Consider the following 17,621-nt stretch of genomic DNA (forward strand, 5'->3'; position numbering starts at 1 on the left):
CATTATATAAATGTTTCAAAATATAAATACTTAAAAAGAATAATTATAAAATAATTATTTTATGATGCTTTATAAACATAAGATCTTATATATTTTTTATTTTATTAATTATAAATATCCTAGTTCCGTCCTTTATCGTGCTAAATGGTTAGGCTCTAGGCGAGTAAAATAATATCCTAATATATTTTTTATCCTAAAAGTATACTTGTTTTGACATTAATGCATCATAGCATTTACGACATAATCTACTGAAATATGTAACAATACATATTAAAATAAACTAACTCAACTAAATTAAAATTATTATACAACAGTGTTATATAAAAAATATTTTTTTTATAAATTTGATTAAAATTATTTTAATTTAATTAAAATCATTTTAAAACTAACATAATCTTAGTGCTATAATTTTTTGAAATATTAAGTTAAAATAATTTGGATAAAATTTAAATAATTTTAATCAAATTGATATATAATATTTTAATATAAAAATTATTTTTAAGAGTAAAATAATTTTAACAATAATTACCATCTATAATAATATTAAAATAAACATACTTTAGAGATAAAAATATATTAAATTATATTTTAATAAAATAAAGCTTCTTATCACAATAATTTCTGTCACAAATTTGTCACAACAAATCTGCACCATTGGATTTTAAAGTTAAGATTAAATCCAGACCGTAAATTGAATGAGTGATTGTGATGACTTAGATTTAATCTTCTATTTTAAAATCTAACGGTCCAGATTTGTTGTGACAAATTTGTGACAGAAATTTGTTGTGACAAGAATCCCAACTGATTTTAATAATTTTTAAGAAAGGAATGTCTATTTTAAGAAAAGGCCTTTGATTTTTGCTGAATTGTATATCGGTTTCCTATATTTTCCACACGTTCATAATCAATATAAGAGTCAATTGAAAGGTTTAGGCTGTCATAATTATTAATCACACATGTTTATCCGGCAAAATGCGAACCGCTCTGGCTCGGAGACACCGATTCATTTATGACTGAGTATTTGATTAAAATCGAATTGAATTGAATCAAATCGATTTTTTTAAATTAACCAAATTAATTAAATTTTTAAATAAAAATTAAATAAATTGAATCGATAAAATATTGATTAATTTAATTTTTAATTAAATTAATTAAAATAATCAAAATTTTTAAATATTATAAAAAATTTATCAATTAACTAAAAATTTATAAATTTATTTATTTAAAAATTTAAAAATTATTTTTTAATTTTAATTAATTCAATTTAATCGAATAAAAATTTTTTAAAATTAAATCAAATTAATTAATATTTTATAAAAAATAATTAAAATTATAAAATAATCTAATCGAATTTATCGATTCGATTTAATCGAATTTTTACTCGCCTTAAACTCACCCCTATAATTTGACCTCGCATCTGGCCGGTTTAGTCATTGTCGCCTCAAAAAATATCCAAACCCTAGCGAAGCTTTGGTTCGATTCCTCCTCGCGCCGTCGCTTGCGTTAGGGTTTTTTTCTTTTCTTCCTTCTCGTCGCCTCCAAGGTACGTCTCACACCTCCGATCGATTTCTTGTCTTCACTTTGTGCTTATTCCGGTCCGTTGGCGTCTGCGTTATCCTTCTTGTTCCTACTACGGTACGAGATTTCCTTTTTACATCTAGGAAAGATCCAACATCCTCTCATCCGAATCATTAAACTGGTTCGCCTAAATCCTGAGGCAGTTAATCTCTCGTTCTTCCTCCTTTGACGTTGCTTAGAATTAAGGCCACTTATTTCTCCTTGCGAGTACACCTCAGATATTTGATTGGCTTCATTTTTTTCTTTTAGGATTGTTGATGCCTCCTTTGAAGCTTCTTTTGTCTTGTTTAGGGTAATATTAGGGGTTTTTCCCTTATAGCGTGTCTTCAAGTAGTTACCTTTATTTGTCGAGGCTACACAATTTTACTGCTTAGTGCACTCTTCTATCTTTCCAATCCTAATAAGCTAGATTTTCCTCGTTAGATGGTGAATATAACCTCTTTAAAGCTGGATAGGGCTGTCCATCTAAGTTAGTCAGCAAGCTGTTTTCTTTAAAATTCATATTCATATTTGGTTCTGACTGCCAATCTAAACCCCTCACATATCAGTCCTTAGTATACCAGCTTGATACCTAAACATGTGATCTCTCTCTGTTTGATACACACACACACACAATATAATATACACGCTGTGTCTGTGGTGTGCGTAATACATAATTTACATGTGTATATCTATGTTTATGTATATCTTGGATATGTGTGTGTGTGTGTACACATTGTGAGTGTAAATAGATTAAACTTTCTTGAATTGGGAAAGAAATTATAAACTAAAGGTTTTAAATTAAGTGCTAAGATTGAATGTAAGAAATATTGTCTTAGTAATGAAAAAAAGAGTATTAGATATCTTGGATCTATAATTTACTAAAGTGAGACACTTGTGGGATTTTGGTTGCCTGGCAGGCTAAAAATGAAAAACATTATGATTGTGGTGCAGCCAATCACGCTTTATGGGTTATTGTGTGGAACTAACAAACACATAAAAATTAGTGTAACATAGATGAGAATTCTAAGATGAAAGGTGAGGTTACTGGGAATGAAAAAATATAATATTGGCTTCATGTGGCAACTATAAGAAAAAGGGCATAGAAATTGATATAAGATAGATGAGAATGCTAAGATGAATGAGTGAGGTTAGTTGAAAAAAAATGTAATATTAGTTTTCCACTTCCAGTGCAATTAAGAAAAGCTATAATAGTTGATAAAATTAGAAAAATTTAGGCTAACATTGTATAAACATGTTCAAAGAAAACCATTATGTAGATTTTATAATTAGACAAGTTAGAGTCACTAAACTACAAAGTGTGAGTGACTGAGACGTACCAAAAAATCCTTAATGTAACTAAAAGGGTCTTGAAATATCTACACAGTAGTAGTAATATTGTTTTACATAAGGTTAATGGCTAGGTAACATCCATCTAGCTGGTCCTAAATATCACCGTTGTAGTTTAAGATAATGCAAATTTTTTGGGGTCTTTATTTGCAACTTTTTATTCCAATTATGGCTTTAAATGCTCGCTAAACTTGTTTCTTTGTACAGATATGGTTGAAATTGGAAAGCGCCAGCAGAGGGATAATGACTATGAAGGAAAACAACAGAAGAAAAGACTGGGTTATAAGGATAATACTAGTGATGGTGAATTGGTTGTATATCGTATCCTTTGCCCAGTTGGTGTTATTGGTGGAGTGATTGGCAAGGGTGGTAAAGTTATAAACTCCATAAGGAAGGAGACACATGCTAAAATCCAAATTGTTGATCCTTTTCCTGGGGCAGATAAGAGGGTTATTACTATTTATTGCTATGTTAAGGAGAAGAATCATATTGATATTGATGAAGATATTCTGGAACCCCTCTGTCCTGCTCAAGATGCATTACTGAAGGTCCATGAGGCTATAGTAAATGCTCTGGATAACTCTAATGACACTGAAAGGCTATCCAAAAATGAGTGTCATATGCTTGTGCCGGCAAGTCAATCTGCAAATATCATTGGTAAGTCTGGGACTACCATTAAGAAGCTGAGATCCAAGACTGCAGCAAACATCCAAATCACTTCAAAGGATCCCTCTAATGCTGCACATTCCTGTGCAATGAGTTATGATAACTTTCTTCAGGTAATAAAACATATTCAGATCTGTGTAATGAGTAGGATCATAAAATGTTGTTAACTTATCTCTCTGTATCTTATAGGATTTTGTTTTTTGAGGTTTGATTAACTGATACACTTATATTTTTTGAAAGAATATTCTATGTAATGAACACAAAATATGAAGCAAGTTCACCTCCAAGTTGCCATCGACTCTTTCTTACGGTTACTGATTGGGTAACATATATATATATATATATATATAATATTTCAATTTTTATAAACTCAATGGAGATGATAGCTGGCTATTGGTCTGTCAACTTAATAAAGTAACCCATAAATGTTTATTGCAGTCATTCTGTTAGCATATGATCTTCCTCTAGAAATGGAAATTGCATTCTCTTTAGTAGTAATCTTTGTAATTCATTGATATCATTGTAAATCCCCATCTTGTTAGACAATTAACATGAATCTATTTTTGCAGTGCCAAGGTGTTTTTTGAAAAATGTTGTCACCCAACAGTATACAACCAATCTTGCTCTCTGAATTGCAATTGAGTTTTAGTCCTATTTCTAAACTTTTTTCCAAGTAATCTCATCCTTTGATTTAGGCAATCCGTGGAAACTGTAAGATATTTGAATTCAAAATCATTCCCATTGTCCATACTGAACTATCTTCAAGTTTGAGGAGCCTAAAACTGTAATTGTTAACACGTAAAGACTGTGAATCAGTTTCAAATTTTTGTAACTCATTGGTTCTTTCTTTGAGACACATCTCTTTAGATGGTGAATATGAACTTTGTTTCTGCAATCCCACCCTGATTTTCGGAAAAAGGATTATGCTTTCCCAATATATGACCATCTTAACCCTTCCTTTGTTCAGAAGTCAACCTATCTTGTTCTCTTTGTTATTTGCTTAAAATGTTGTGTTACCTTGGATGATCCACCTTTTTAATGTCAAATTCTTTTGGAAGGATATTATGCACTTCTGAATCTGTGTTACTCATCTTGCCAAGAAATCTTAATACAAACCTTTTTTGTTTAAACTTCAATTCCTGTTGAAGACTGTCAGACACCTGAATTAATTCCTTTGATTATGCACATAATATACTATTTTGAAAGATTCATTGGGAACCTAAAGTTATGATAATTCAACCATTACACAAAATTTTTTCCTTTATCTGCCTGCTGCCTTTTTGATTTCAGCAACTGTTTTCATTCTGGAATGTCCTCATCATATGCAATTATGTCACCTTAAAAGGTTGTCTAGGCTTTTAGCCTGACCCACCAATATGTTCACGAACAATTCTCTCATATCATGTTATAGTTTGATATCAGCTTGATTAAAGCACACGTAGCACAAGGATGCTACCTCAAATCTCATCTTTCTATCTGTACTTCTGCACAGATTACTGGTGATGCTGAAGCAGTTGAAACTGCATTAACTGCTATTTCTGCTATCATGTACAAATTCTCACCCAAAGAAGAAATTTCTCTCGATACCTCAATTCCTGATCTTCCACCCATTATAATTCCTTCAGATGTTCCTATAATTCCAGCTGGCAGCCTCTATTCCCATACAGACTCTCTTTTGTCTCCTGGATCAGTGCCACCGGTCATACCTGCATCTCGCTTCTCATCTGAAATTTCTGGTTTCACTGATACAACGAATGTATGGCCATTCTTACCATCAACTGTTCCTATTGTTCCTGGATATGGTGGTCCAACTCATTCAGAGGACCTGGTCTTCCAAGTTCTATGTCCATCAGATAAGATTGGACGTGTAATCGGCAAGGGAGGGAGTACCATAAAGAGTATAAGGCAATCCAGTGGTGCAATTATAAGTGTTGATGATAAAAAGGATGATACTGATGAGTGTATTATCACAGTCACCTCTACTGAGGTTTGAAATGTTTTCTTCACTCCTTGTTTTCATGCTTCCTTGTTACACAATTTTCTAACATATTTTGAGATTTTGACTCACTGTGCAGTCAACCAATGATGTGAAATCTTCTGCAATCGAAGCTGTTTTGCTGCTTCAAGAAAAGATTAATGATCAAGATGACAACAATGCTAATATCCGCCTTCTTGTTCCTTCAAAATCCATTGGATGCTTGATAGGCAAGAGTGGTTCCATTATAAATGATATGCGAAAGTCGACTAAGGCAATTATTTACATATCTAAGGGGAAAAAACCCAAAAACGCTTCTTCTGACAGTGAGCTTGTGGAGGTTTGCTTGTTTCTGGACTCCCAGGTTTATTATTTTTGGCTTCACCTTTCATATCTTGGTCCTTTATGATGGCAGGTGTCTGGGGAGGTAGGGAGGTTGCGTGATGCACTTCGGCAAGTTGTATTTAGGCTCAGAGAAGATGCTTTGAAAGATAAGGAGAGTAATCAGAATGTTCGCAAGGATACCAATCAGAGTGTTCCTCTTCATTCTAGCAGTTTGTCGGTACCTCAAGTGTTACCTGAAAATCCACCACGTGCACCGTTGAGCTATGACCATAGAGTAGAAACTGAGAGGGGACTGGGAGGATTCTCTGGCAGTAGTTTATATGGTTACAACACAATGCCGGTATGCCTCCTATACTCTGATTATCCTTTTATTATGATTGAGGTTGTGATATAATAGTTTTTCTTGCCCTTCATTATGAAAATAATTTCATTATGTTTCTATCTTTGCACTCATGTTAATGCGTGCATGTTCACCAACTTATGTTCTGATAACATTTTGTGCTCTCTATCAAGGCTAGAGATAGTTTTGGATCACTGTCTTCGTATTCATCGAAGTCTTATGGTGGAGGGTATGAAATTTTATATCAATTTGTCCTATCTTAAATTTTACTAGTCTAATATGTACCATCAATAAAAGTAATTATTCTCTGACCTTTTCTCTGGTTGCAGATTACCTGCATATTTTGATATAGTGATTCCTCCAGGAGCCTTGTCAAAAGTAATGGGAAAAGGAGGCACAAACCTTGATAATATCAGAAAGGTGAGTTTTTACTAATCGTCATATTTTAACTCTGTTATTTGGTTTTATAGTAGTGAGGAACGTGTAAAGCTTTTGATTGTTTTGTGGTTCTTGATTTCTAAGCTTTCTCTTGCATGTTTTGTTGTCCAAGTGATTTAGTTTTAATATAACTCCAGATTCTTCAGATTTTTCTTATAATTTCCCTAAACATTTATTGGTTGACTAATTCCCATTCTCATGTTATATAAAATCTATACTAGGAAGATACGTTTGACATGCTACATTAAGGGATTTAGGAACTTTTTTTATTTTGGAATTTTTTGGTAAGTTAGAGGAAGATCAAGGTAGTTCTTTCAGTAGATATTCCTATCTGTTCATTTCATTTCAAAGCTAAAGTTGAACTGAACCAGCTGAAGCTTTTCGTTTGATTTAGTTTTCATACAAAAGAATTGGTTTGATTTGAAAATTTTCTAAATAAGTTTTGGTTTCAAATAGAATTGGCCCGAATTTGATATAACTAAAAATTTGTTTCTTAATTACTTGTATGTATTGGTTATGTATTAAAATATTAGTAATTTGCAGGTTAAAGTAGCAAATAGTTATTTGGTTTACACCGAACCAAACTCTACAACAAAAAAAAAGATGTTTGGTTTAATTATGAGTGTAGTTTTATTTGGTGGATAGACACTCTTATTCATTCTTCATTGTTTTAGCAAGAAAGACAGTTAACTTAAGGACAATTGTTCTTATTAATATGAAATAATATAGTGTTCAATTGGAAATCCTTCTGTTTCAAAAGTGAATCTAATTAAAAAATAAAAACAACCTTAAATATATATGCACATGATGGCTTGTTAAGTATACAATCGTTCTCATTTTAAACTAGATATCATAGAAGACACCACCTTTCCTAGTACCATTTGTTAGGACTGCGAGGGATAGTGATTGAATCACTAGAGGGGGATATAACATTTGATTAAGACTTATGCTTGTGCTATTAGCTCAGCATGGTTAATCAAACAATTAATGCAACGGAAATTAATAAAGACAAGAAAAGAAATGCTAACACTTCAATATAATGTGGTTCGAAATCCTTTTTCCTATTCCACAGTGTATGACTCTTCAGCGAGTCACTCTTTCTCCTTTATGGACTTCTTTAGGAGGTAGAGAAGCTTCTTACAATTTTCTTTAGGCTAAGATTATTACAAAGAGAACTCAAAATAATAAAGAGCAATAAGAGTAATAAGCTTAAATGCTAGCATTCAAATGACTTTCGTGGTTCTCCTTTTATATAACCTTTAAACATTTTTAGTTTCACTTTTTGCTTGATTAATTTGCTCCTGATCATTCGACTTGATCAACCATCAGATCGCTACAAGTAACCACATAGGATTGGTTCCTTCATCAATTGACTGCCTTTCTATAGCCCTTAGGCCATTTGACCATTATTGCTCAGCTTCAATTGACTTGATCGATCATCAGATTGCTACAAGTTTCCTCATAGGATTGGTTTCCTTCATCAATTGACTGCCTTTTTGTAGCCCTAAGGTCATTTGACCATTATCTTTCAGCTTGTCCAATTAATGGCCATCTCTAATTAAATTGAGTCAACAATTCAGTCAACTATTCGATCGACTTAGCCACAAATAGAAATATTGTTTGTGTCTAATCAACTTGAGTCGATTGCCTAGTTGATTCAATCATTTAGTTGACTGTCTCGTTTACTAAATCCTACCATCTAGTCGACTTGATCATCGACTATGATTATTTTAATGGTTGAGTCTTTATCTAAGTTGAACTATCCTTTTTCAGGTAGGGGTGAGTAATTGGTTAATAACTGAATTGATCAAATTTATTAAATCAAAATTGAATTTTTTTTGACAAACCGAACCAATTGAATTTTGCTATGAAAATCGAACAAACCAAACTAATAAAAAATTAATTAATTCTGTTGGTTATCAAATTAACCTATTTTTTAGATTTTTTTAAAAACTCCGGTCCAACAGCATCAGTCGACTATCAATTGATTGATGCTCTTTGGTTTAATCGGTTTAACCAATTTTTGAATTTTAAAGCCGAGTCCGAATTGAATAAACTGAAATAATCAAGATTTAAAACAATTGAATTTTCAAATTAATCGAACTGAACTTTCAAATTTGATCAGTTTGGTCAGTTAATTCGGTTCATCGATCTTTTGTTCATCTCTACTTCTAGGCTACAACTCTTTCAACACACTTAAGAGAGTTTGCCTTGCAACTCCTCTTTGCCTATGAGGCCCTCTCCCATGCTATTGGCTCGCTCCATGTGGTATCCGTCACTCTTCACCTATGTAGTTTCCCTTTGGCTGAGCTACACCTTGATGCTCCTTGTCTTGTGGTTCGTTGGATATCTCATAACATCCCTCTCCGATCCTGAATGGATCTCGTGCCATTGACCCAATTTTCAACTTTGGCCATGCTAAGTCTTCATGTGTATTTCAACTATGTCCTTCATACACATCAAATACAAAAACAATTTTAACTTAAATCTTATGCCCAAACATCAAAACTTATAATTGAGTCCGATCACTTAGGGCATGGTTGCACCAACATGATATGCCAAAACTAGAGATTTCTTTGAAGAAATATGCTATCAAAGAGGAGAATTACAAAAAGGGATCGAGAAGATTGTTTGCCAGGAGAATCTTTAACAATGTGGGGGTCCACTGAGTAATCTACAGTGGAGAAATCAGCAGTGTAACGTAAGACTCAGAAATAGAGAGAACCTGGCTGAGAAGGTTATATAGTGTTTGTAACTTCTGCAAGCGGTAGGAACACTGTGGGAGATGATTTTGTTGCATAGAGAATCAGTTGCAGCAGGAGCAGGTTAGGGAGACTGCTCATTCTTGCTGCCTGTCGAAGAGGGGTGCAGTAGCTAGGAGAAATCACTTGCGATAGGAGCTCACAAGGAGGAGGGACAGTGTTTGAGGGCATGAGAGAAGCTTTGCTGAATCATGAGAGTGAAAAAAAGATGCTAGATCTGCGTCACCAATGCCTGTGGAAGAATCATCGAATCATGGGAGTTGTCCAGGCAAAGATGGGAGTGGTGTGTCGAAGGATGTCACACTAAGCTTTGAGTGTTTGAATTGAGATAGCACAGGGCAGGGGTGAGCAACATCTCGGTATAATCAATCGAATTAGGAAGTTCCGTTTGGTTAATTCAGAACTTTGATTTTTTTTTTGAAATCTCGATTATTTCAATTTATTTGGTTCAGTCTTGGTTTTAAAATTTCGAATTTGGTTAGATCTATTAAACCGAACCAGTATTAGTCGACTGTTGTGTTGTGATTAGTCGACTGCTATACCTAAATTGGACAACGATTGCGTAACTCGATTGATAAATCGGACTAACTCGAGTGTCCAATCACAGTTGATTCATGATGCATCATCAGTCTATTGCTAATAAAAATTCGGTTAATTTTTATATTGATTTGGTTTGTTTGGTTTTAGTAGTAAAGTTCGGTCAGTTCAGTTTGTCTAAAAAAAATTTGGTTTTGGTTTGTTCGATTTTTAACCGAATGCTTACTCTTATCATGGAGATTTTGCTCAATAGCCAAGATGTGGGTCATTCAGAATGATTTATGACTTTTGATACCAGGTTATTTTTAATGTGTGAATTATTTGGATTTTCTCCCAAGGTTCCCTCTACCTAAATTCAAGTATTGTTTTATTAACCTTTTGCATATACATCCCTGTCTATTGATATATTTATAAATAGGGCCTTTATCAATAAAAAAATAATAAAAAGAGATACATGAGGTAGGACTAGCTATTTTTTAATATTTAGTTGATCTATAAGATGCAGTAATAAAGTTTTGCATTGATATTAATGTAGGGAAGAGATTCATCTATCCAATCTGAACGATAGTTTGGATGAATATTGCTTAATGATGACAATTGGCCCAAGTTGTTACATTGTATTCCTTTTTGGTTAATTTTGCATGCGCTTTGTTGTAAAATTTGAAGAAAAGTGTGTTTTTGTCAATTTAAATTCATTGCATGTTTGGTTTGCGTGAATAACAATTGCATCTCTGACAGATTGAGGGAAAAGTTTGTTTCTTTCTCTCTTCTTTTTATGGTTTTAAAATGATCCTGAATACTTATTTGGACCTTTGACAATATAAAATTATGATATAATTGCTATTTCCAGTTAATCCTCGAGTCCCATTCTCAGCTATTCATTGTATCATTCCTTGGTGTACTTACTCTGATATGTTAGTATTTTTACTCGATGAATCTGACTAAAAAACTATATATTTCTACTTTATTTTTACTCTTCCATTCCCTATCAATAACTTTTAGTTATCATCAATTCTATTCGGTGACTCTAACTGTCGAGGTGAGGTTTGAGCCTGGTTCTTTTTTTTTTCTTTTCAGTTTTGATTTTTGATTTCGCGGTTCACCTATCAATTGCTCACTTTATGATGATTACTAATTTTCTGTTTCATATTACAGATATCAGGGGCTCATGTGGAAGTTGTGGACTCGAAAACATCCCCCTTTGAACGAGTTGCCCGTATTTCTGGTACCGCCGAGCAGAAGCGTACAGCAGAGAACCTAATTCAGGCCTTCATCATGTCTACTTAAGATTATAGTCGAGCACCAGAGTAGGTGACGTAAGTTGTTTTATGGTGAACTGGAACTTTTCCATAGTCCTCTTAGGTTCATTTTGGGGAACAATGGGCGACTACTCTCACTGTGTGGTGTACCAAATTGATCAGTGACCATCTGGACCTTCAGTACTCTCTCAATACTCTTATCATAGAATTTCTCTGTTCAACTTCCTCCTTTTGATTGTATCTTGTGGATTTTAACTGCATCGTTGACATATGCTCCTGTCTGAAAAGTCTTTGCTGACTGTTCTTAATAGTTTTTAATCTGATAAACTCGTGCTTCTCCTTTGTCACGGAGCTTTATCCGTTAACAGGAAGACCATGTTTGATGTGTTATTCATTGCTCATCTGTGAAACTTAAAAAATGGGGGGCTTCTCTTTTCAACTCTTGGGGGTTAGGTAACATATAATTTGCTCTTAATGGATCTTCAGTTATCACCAAGACTTCAGTCTCTAGTTTCCTTGTTTGCCCTTCTGTTTCCTTTGATAATCTCCATTCATTTCATGTGCGCATATTCATCCCTACCTTTCTATATTTCTTAAGCAAAACCCCCAATTTTTTTGTTGGATTGAAACATATAATTTGCTCTTAATGGATCTTCAGTTATCACCAAGACTTCAGTCTCTAGTTTCCTTGTTTGCCCTTCACTTTCCTTTGATGATCTACATTCATTTCATGTGGGCATATCCACCCCCACCTTTCTATATTTCTTAAGCAAAACCCCCAACTTTTTGTTGGATTGAAATCATGATGATCAACACTCCTTCCTTCACTCTTGCGTTTTTTACTTTGTTTGTTTGGAAACCTGACTGTTATGGTGGAGTTTGAACCTGCTGAAACTTGTTACCAATTGTCAAATGATGTCTGGACTGCAGCAAATATTGATCGAATGGCAGGCAAGCTTCAGGCGATCTAACTGAAAGCATTTTGTTTTGTTCTTTTTTTTTTTTAAATTTTTTTGACATGGTAGATCACCATCATGTTTAATAATTTCATGATACTGGTCGTTCTAATTGAGTTGAAATGTCTACAAAGAGCTTTGTTGGATTATGTTCCTGCCAAGTCTTGCATTCTTTTTGGCTAATGGTTGAGGCCTTCACTGCCCCACGACCTGTCAACAGTTGGTGGCTTTTTTTCCACTCTCCCGTGCAAGTACTGAGATCAAGGATGCCACTGGAAACTTGACTGTGTTGAAATTAAGGCAACATGTACTGCGAAGCTATTAAATAGGCTACTCTTCCATGGGGATTTATCTTAGTCAAGGAGGGAAAAGAAGGAAATAAAGGAGTGAAACTAGAATTTCAAAACTGAGATCATCGTTGCGTGTTGAGATTAAACCGTTTGCTTTTTTCTAATCCTTCTCTCGCTATTAATAATGCAACCTTTCCCTTTGGATATACATGGTGCACAATATAAGCATTGCTTAACGAGATAATTACAATCAGAAAATAGATTAATATTGAAATTGAGGGTTGGTTTGTTTTGTATATATATATATATAAAAAAAAAAAAAAAAAAGAGAAGAAGACATGGACCAAGGGCAAAAGCTAGCCTTTTTTTTTGGAAGAAAAGTCCACATTTGCCATTCTAAAAGATTGAACTATAATTTTACTTTGCTCGTTGATCCAAAATTTTATTTTCATCTATTTGTTCAAGTGAATCATTCACTGACAATGCGTTTAGTTCATCAAATAGATAATATATATTTATGCCTATGATTAAGGTTAATCAATTTTTTGGATGCACAGGAGTCAAGCTTTTTCATACATCATTCTTCACTCCTTCATTCACGGAGTTCGACTCCATCAGATATTGTTCGAGTTATCTCGATGTTTCTTATCCTATGATCCCTTGATGTGTCTTATGCAATCTTCTCCCATCTCTTATGGATCTCAAGCCATCTATTGCAAATCCAGTCATGCTAAGTCATCACTTTAGAGAGTCGTGTGGTCCTTGGGATATCATATATCATCATTCTCTAGTCTCTTCGCTCTTTAAGCCACTGAGTGTGTTTTCTTAGCTGTGTTAAACCATGAGCGCTCAGTTCCCGGCTATATGTGTGCTATGTGTGTTCCAGTAAGTCTCTACACACAAAAACACACCAAATCAGTAAGTTTCTACACATTCAAATACACACCAAATCACATGGCAATGTTTAATTTAAATTTTTTGCCTAAACATTAAAATCTAAGATCATATTAGACCATTTAAGGCATGATTGCATCCACACCAATTTGACTCCCATGGTCTAGTCTACTAAACTTGCTGTCAGTTGACTGGTTTTTGAAGTATTGCTCACTTGAAAACCTTAATCATGCCAATTTGTTTAGATTCACTAGAAATTATTCTCTTAAAATTTTTAAATTTTGTAGAAAACTTTGTTTTCCATATCCACTTGGGAAAAATAGATTTTTTTTCTAAAATTTCTTCCAATTTCCAAGTTATCATTTCCCCAAAACTAGCTAAATGATTCAATGAATCTTGATTATAAAGTCTTAGTTTTGGTTTCAACCCATGGTATCTACAAGTTCAATTTGAAATGCACCCGTCGCATGAATTTATTTAGCACCCCATACAATACAAATTCAATTTCATGCTTCTTGAAATATCCCAAATTCAATTTCATGCTTCTTGAAATATTCCAAATTCAATTTCATGCTTCTTGAAATAACCCAAGCATCCTTTCCTTAGGATATAGAGACCATAGGCCCCAAATTGGCTCATGGTGCTTTCCCTAGGACCACTATCCTTAGCTACCTTCCTAGGTCCAAATGCCATCTTGGCATTACGCAACCAAGATAAATATCTCATATCATAATCAAATGTCACCCTAACATATGATGGTACCTCAACTTTAGATGATGAAGATCGATATTCTAAATTGACCTATCATGCTTGGGCCTTTGCCTTCCAAGCACCATGTTTAAGCCATTAAATCTATGTGCGAACCTTTCAAGATTTTCTTCATGTCCTCCTCAAGCTTTTCCCTTAAAGCTTGACTCGTCAATTCTAACTTCCTAAGTCTAGAATTATCTTGTCCCCCCTTGGACCTTCCTTTTCCTAGGCATGTGATTGCCTTTCTTAGGTTGCTTCACTAGGTTCCTATTTTCTTTCTTTCTTTTTGATAGCCTAGGTATCTACATCTTATGGCCCGACTAGTTCTGGGATGGCCGATCTTCTCCCTTAGTTCACCCATAGGGTAAATCCGGAAGCGCAAGCGCCTGGTGGCCTAGTAGCTCACATGCCGTAATTTTTGAACATGATGGTGAATTTTGAACCCTAATTGTGTGGGTGATCTACTGAGGCCTTACCGTTGTGTCGTGTCTGAGGGCACCCCATTTTCTTTCCTCTTCTTAGGTAAAGTAGTCTACTATGAAAATTCTTCCTAGAGTTATCATGCATATTAATCCTAATCCTATCAAAAATTTTTATAGGTGCATAAACATATAACTTATCCTTATGTGTGGAAGAAATAATATTTGAATTGAAATTCAAATTAGGAGAGTATATCTTCTCCTTTACCTTTGGAACACCCCCCTTGACATGAACGCCCATTCTTCCCCTCCCTTATTTATTCCTTCTTCTTCACTACCTCTTTGTTTGGGCACTTTGTGTGGTAGCAACCTCTCGTTCAACAAGTGAAGCATGCAATGTGATTTTTCTTCTTCACCTTCTTCCTACAACTTGGGTTCTTTACCTCCTTTACCTTACTTTCCTCCATCTTGGCAAGTGGGCATCTACTCTTGTAATGTCATGGATGATTGCACCCATAGCACACAATGTGCTCTTTTTACCTTGGTGGCACTAGAAGTACTTGAGGTGTTGTCTTCCAAAATCTCCTCAATTGACTTGCACTCTTCCTCACTTCGGTGAAAGAGGGCATGGTGGCCGAGGGATGGATGCTTCTCCGCTCGTCATTCAATGAAGAGAGTCTTGAGTCCACCATGACATCCTCAATGGTTGGAGCTTGAATTGCCGCCTCTTCCTCAACTTATGGAGGTTTTGAATCTTCTTGTGTATCTCCTTCACAACCTCTTCAACTACCTCTTCTACTTGGACTTTCTTCTCTTGTATGAGATCTTTATGAAATTCAACCTTTTTTTGCCAAAGCGTTGGCATACTTGTATTCCCTTGGCTTGCTTAAATCGTGATTAGGTAAATTGAAAGCATTGACTCTATACTTTCTTGTTACCTCTACCACTCAACTTGAAGCTTTGTCCACTTCCTCTTTCGAAGGGTTCTCCCCTTCATGTTTTTTTTTAGAATCTCCCATCCCTATTTAATGACTAGAGCAATGTTGAAATAAGTCTTGAACCACGCCTACGTTCTTCTCGTCCACAGCCAAAACTCTCCTTGGTATGGTGGGATTTTGAAAACCATCTTGGTCACCCTCTTGATGCTTGGTTGACAATTAGTACTTCTGAAGCCATCGATCTCTAATACCATTTATTAGGACTGTTAGGTATTGGTGCAACGAAAGCTTTTCGTGGATCGTTAGAGGGGAGGGGTGAATAACGACCTACAATAAAAGTAATATTTTTCTCTTGTTAACGTTTTAGCAAGGACACACTAATTAAAATAAAAATATAACATAAAAGAAAATACGAGGCAAAGAATATATTTGATTACAATCCTTGAGTAGCTAGTCCAAGACTATGAAAGTACTAGTCAAAATCTCCTCATCGAAAACGATTCAAAGGTGGAGAAACCTCGTACAACGATTGAGCGTAGACTATAATAAACTTACGAAAATAAAATAATTCGAGTGTACATTGTTCTTCGAGTTTCAGTTTATTTATAACTTTTTCTTCAATATGACTGTTGTGCTGACGTGGCACTTCCGGGTGCCTAGATTCGTCGAACCCAATCCACTATGGCAATAGTTCGCTAACAGATCTGAATGACTCCTTACGATTCGGGCGACTGGGCGACTCTGGCAATAATCCGCTAACGGATTTGAATGACTTTACGATCTGGGCGCCTAAATTCTGCTGATGTGGACTTCATCCTGACCCGTCTCAACAACAGCTCGTGTTGACTTGGAATGGGTATTCGGGCGCTCGTAATGAATTCGGACGCTTAGATTTTGGGCCGCCTGGAATGGATCTGGGCGCTAGACGTCGAGGCATTCAGAATGGATCCAAGCGCCTTGAATGGTCAACCTCGTGTTGACCATTTTTCTCCTCCATTCTCCGTTCTCCATTCTGTCTTGGTTGCCTTATGCAGTTTTCCTTCCAATTTCTCATCTCTCGGATGCACTGAGCCCTTCTGGACTAGTTCCTGTGCGTCCTTTTTACTTTGTCGGAGTACTCTTCCGCAGCTCCTCGTACCTCGGATACATCAAGCCCGTTGGCTCCTTTCCCATGCCGTCCTTCTCGCTCGCTTGCGTCTTCTATTAAGGTTCGCCATCTAGATATTACGTGTGATCTCCTAAGTCCCTATACACTTAGACACATGTGCCAAATACAACCAAAACATAATTTCAGACTTATTTGACTACACATCAAAATTCCACTGAGATACTAATATTAGGTAGGGACGAACAAAAGGAAAAAGGGGAGGGGGGGGGGGGGGAGAATATTATTTTTTGTAACAAGGTTAGCTTACAACAACAAATATGTAGTGGAAACAATAAGTGGCTTACTAAGCTAACAAAAGCATTTACATGGTTTGGTAGTCTCCTAGGACTCCTCCACAAACTATGATTCATTGATAGATCACTTTTGAAAAGCCACTAACATTCTCCTTCTTAAACAAGAATCAGAGGTGGAGAAACTTCTTACTAGTATAAGATTTCAATGAGGATTACAAGAGAGCTTAATACAAGAAAGAAGACATCTAATAGGATAGGGTGTGACTAACTCTATTTTATCAATATTGAAGGCTCCATTGAGTTCCCCTTTTATAACCTTTGAAACCTCTTTTAGTAAGCTGATCTGCCATTGATTGGTTGACTTGTTTGATCCCATCATCAACTGTTGTGCTGATAGTCATTGAGAATCTGACATGGTTAAGTAGCAACAACTCTTTCTCACTTTCCATCCTCAACGTTAGTTGACTGAATCATAACATCAGTTGATTAATGTACCATTAATCGATTGCTTTCCTCACAGAACATTTTGTTCATTAGCTCGTTAGCCTGAGTTAACTGTCCAATCAACCATCAGTTGATTGGATTTTATATCAGTCTACTGATCAAAATCACAAATCCTAAAACTTTAGGATTTTTGATTCCTCCATGATTTCAGACTACCATCATCCTAATGATCAAATTCACCTAAGTTGAGTTCAACCCTTGCTTATGCATTCATGTCACTTAACTCTCACAACTAACTCA

General features: G+C 35.1%; 1 protein-coding gene across 2 annotated transcripts; it reads left to right on the top strand.

Annotated features, from left to right (window-relative positions):
- The first annotated feature begins 1,435 nt into the window (after positions 1-1,435).
- Positions 1,436-11,571, top strand: LOC141839743 (KH domain-containing protein At4g18375). 2 transcript variants are annotated; one of them, XM_074727561.1, is made up of 8 exons: positions 1,436-1,543; positions 3,115-3,686; positions 5,066-5,560; positions 5,649-5,888; positions 5,964-6,233; positions 6,407-6,462; positions 6,563-6,653; positions 11,126-11,571. In XM_074727561.1, exons 2-8 carry the CDS (start codon positions 3,117-3,119, stop codon positions 11,255-11,257), a joined length of 1,854 nt encoding a protein of 617 aa, XP_074583662.1. In that variant the 5' UTR covers positions 1,436-1,543; positions 3,115-3,116; the 3' UTR covers positions 11,258-11,571. The 2 variants fall into 2 exon arrangements, with proteins under 2 accessions (XP_074583662.1, XP_074583663.1); XM_074727562.1 differs by lacking the exon at positions 1,436-1,543 and adding an exon at positions 1,556-1,635.
- Positions 11,572-17,621: the final 6,050 nt, after the last annotated feature.

Source organism: Curcuma longa, chromosome 11, assembly GCF_044706935.1.
Source record: "Curcuma longa cultivar G26 ecotype Majalengka, Jawa Barat chromosome 11, ITB_CL_G26_1.1, whole genome shotgun sequence".
NCBI lineage: Eukaryota > Viridiplantae > Streptophyta > Magnoliopsida > Zingiberales > Zingiberaceae > Curcuma > Curcuma longa.

Bases quoted from the DNA above. Each gene is read 5' to 3' on its own strand.
- LOC141839743 (XM_074727561.1), top strand. From the start codon at position 3,117: ATGGTTGAAATTGGAAAGCGCCAGCAGAGGGATAATGACTATGAAGGA. The intron at 5,561-5,648 runs GTTTGAAATGTT...CTCACTGTGCAG, and splicing joins TCACAGTCACCTCTACTGAG to TCAACCAATGATGTGAAATC. The intron at 6,463-6,562 runs GTATGAAATTTT...CTCTGGTTGCAG, and splicing joins TCGAAGTCTTATGGTGGAGG to ATTACCTGCATATTTTGATA.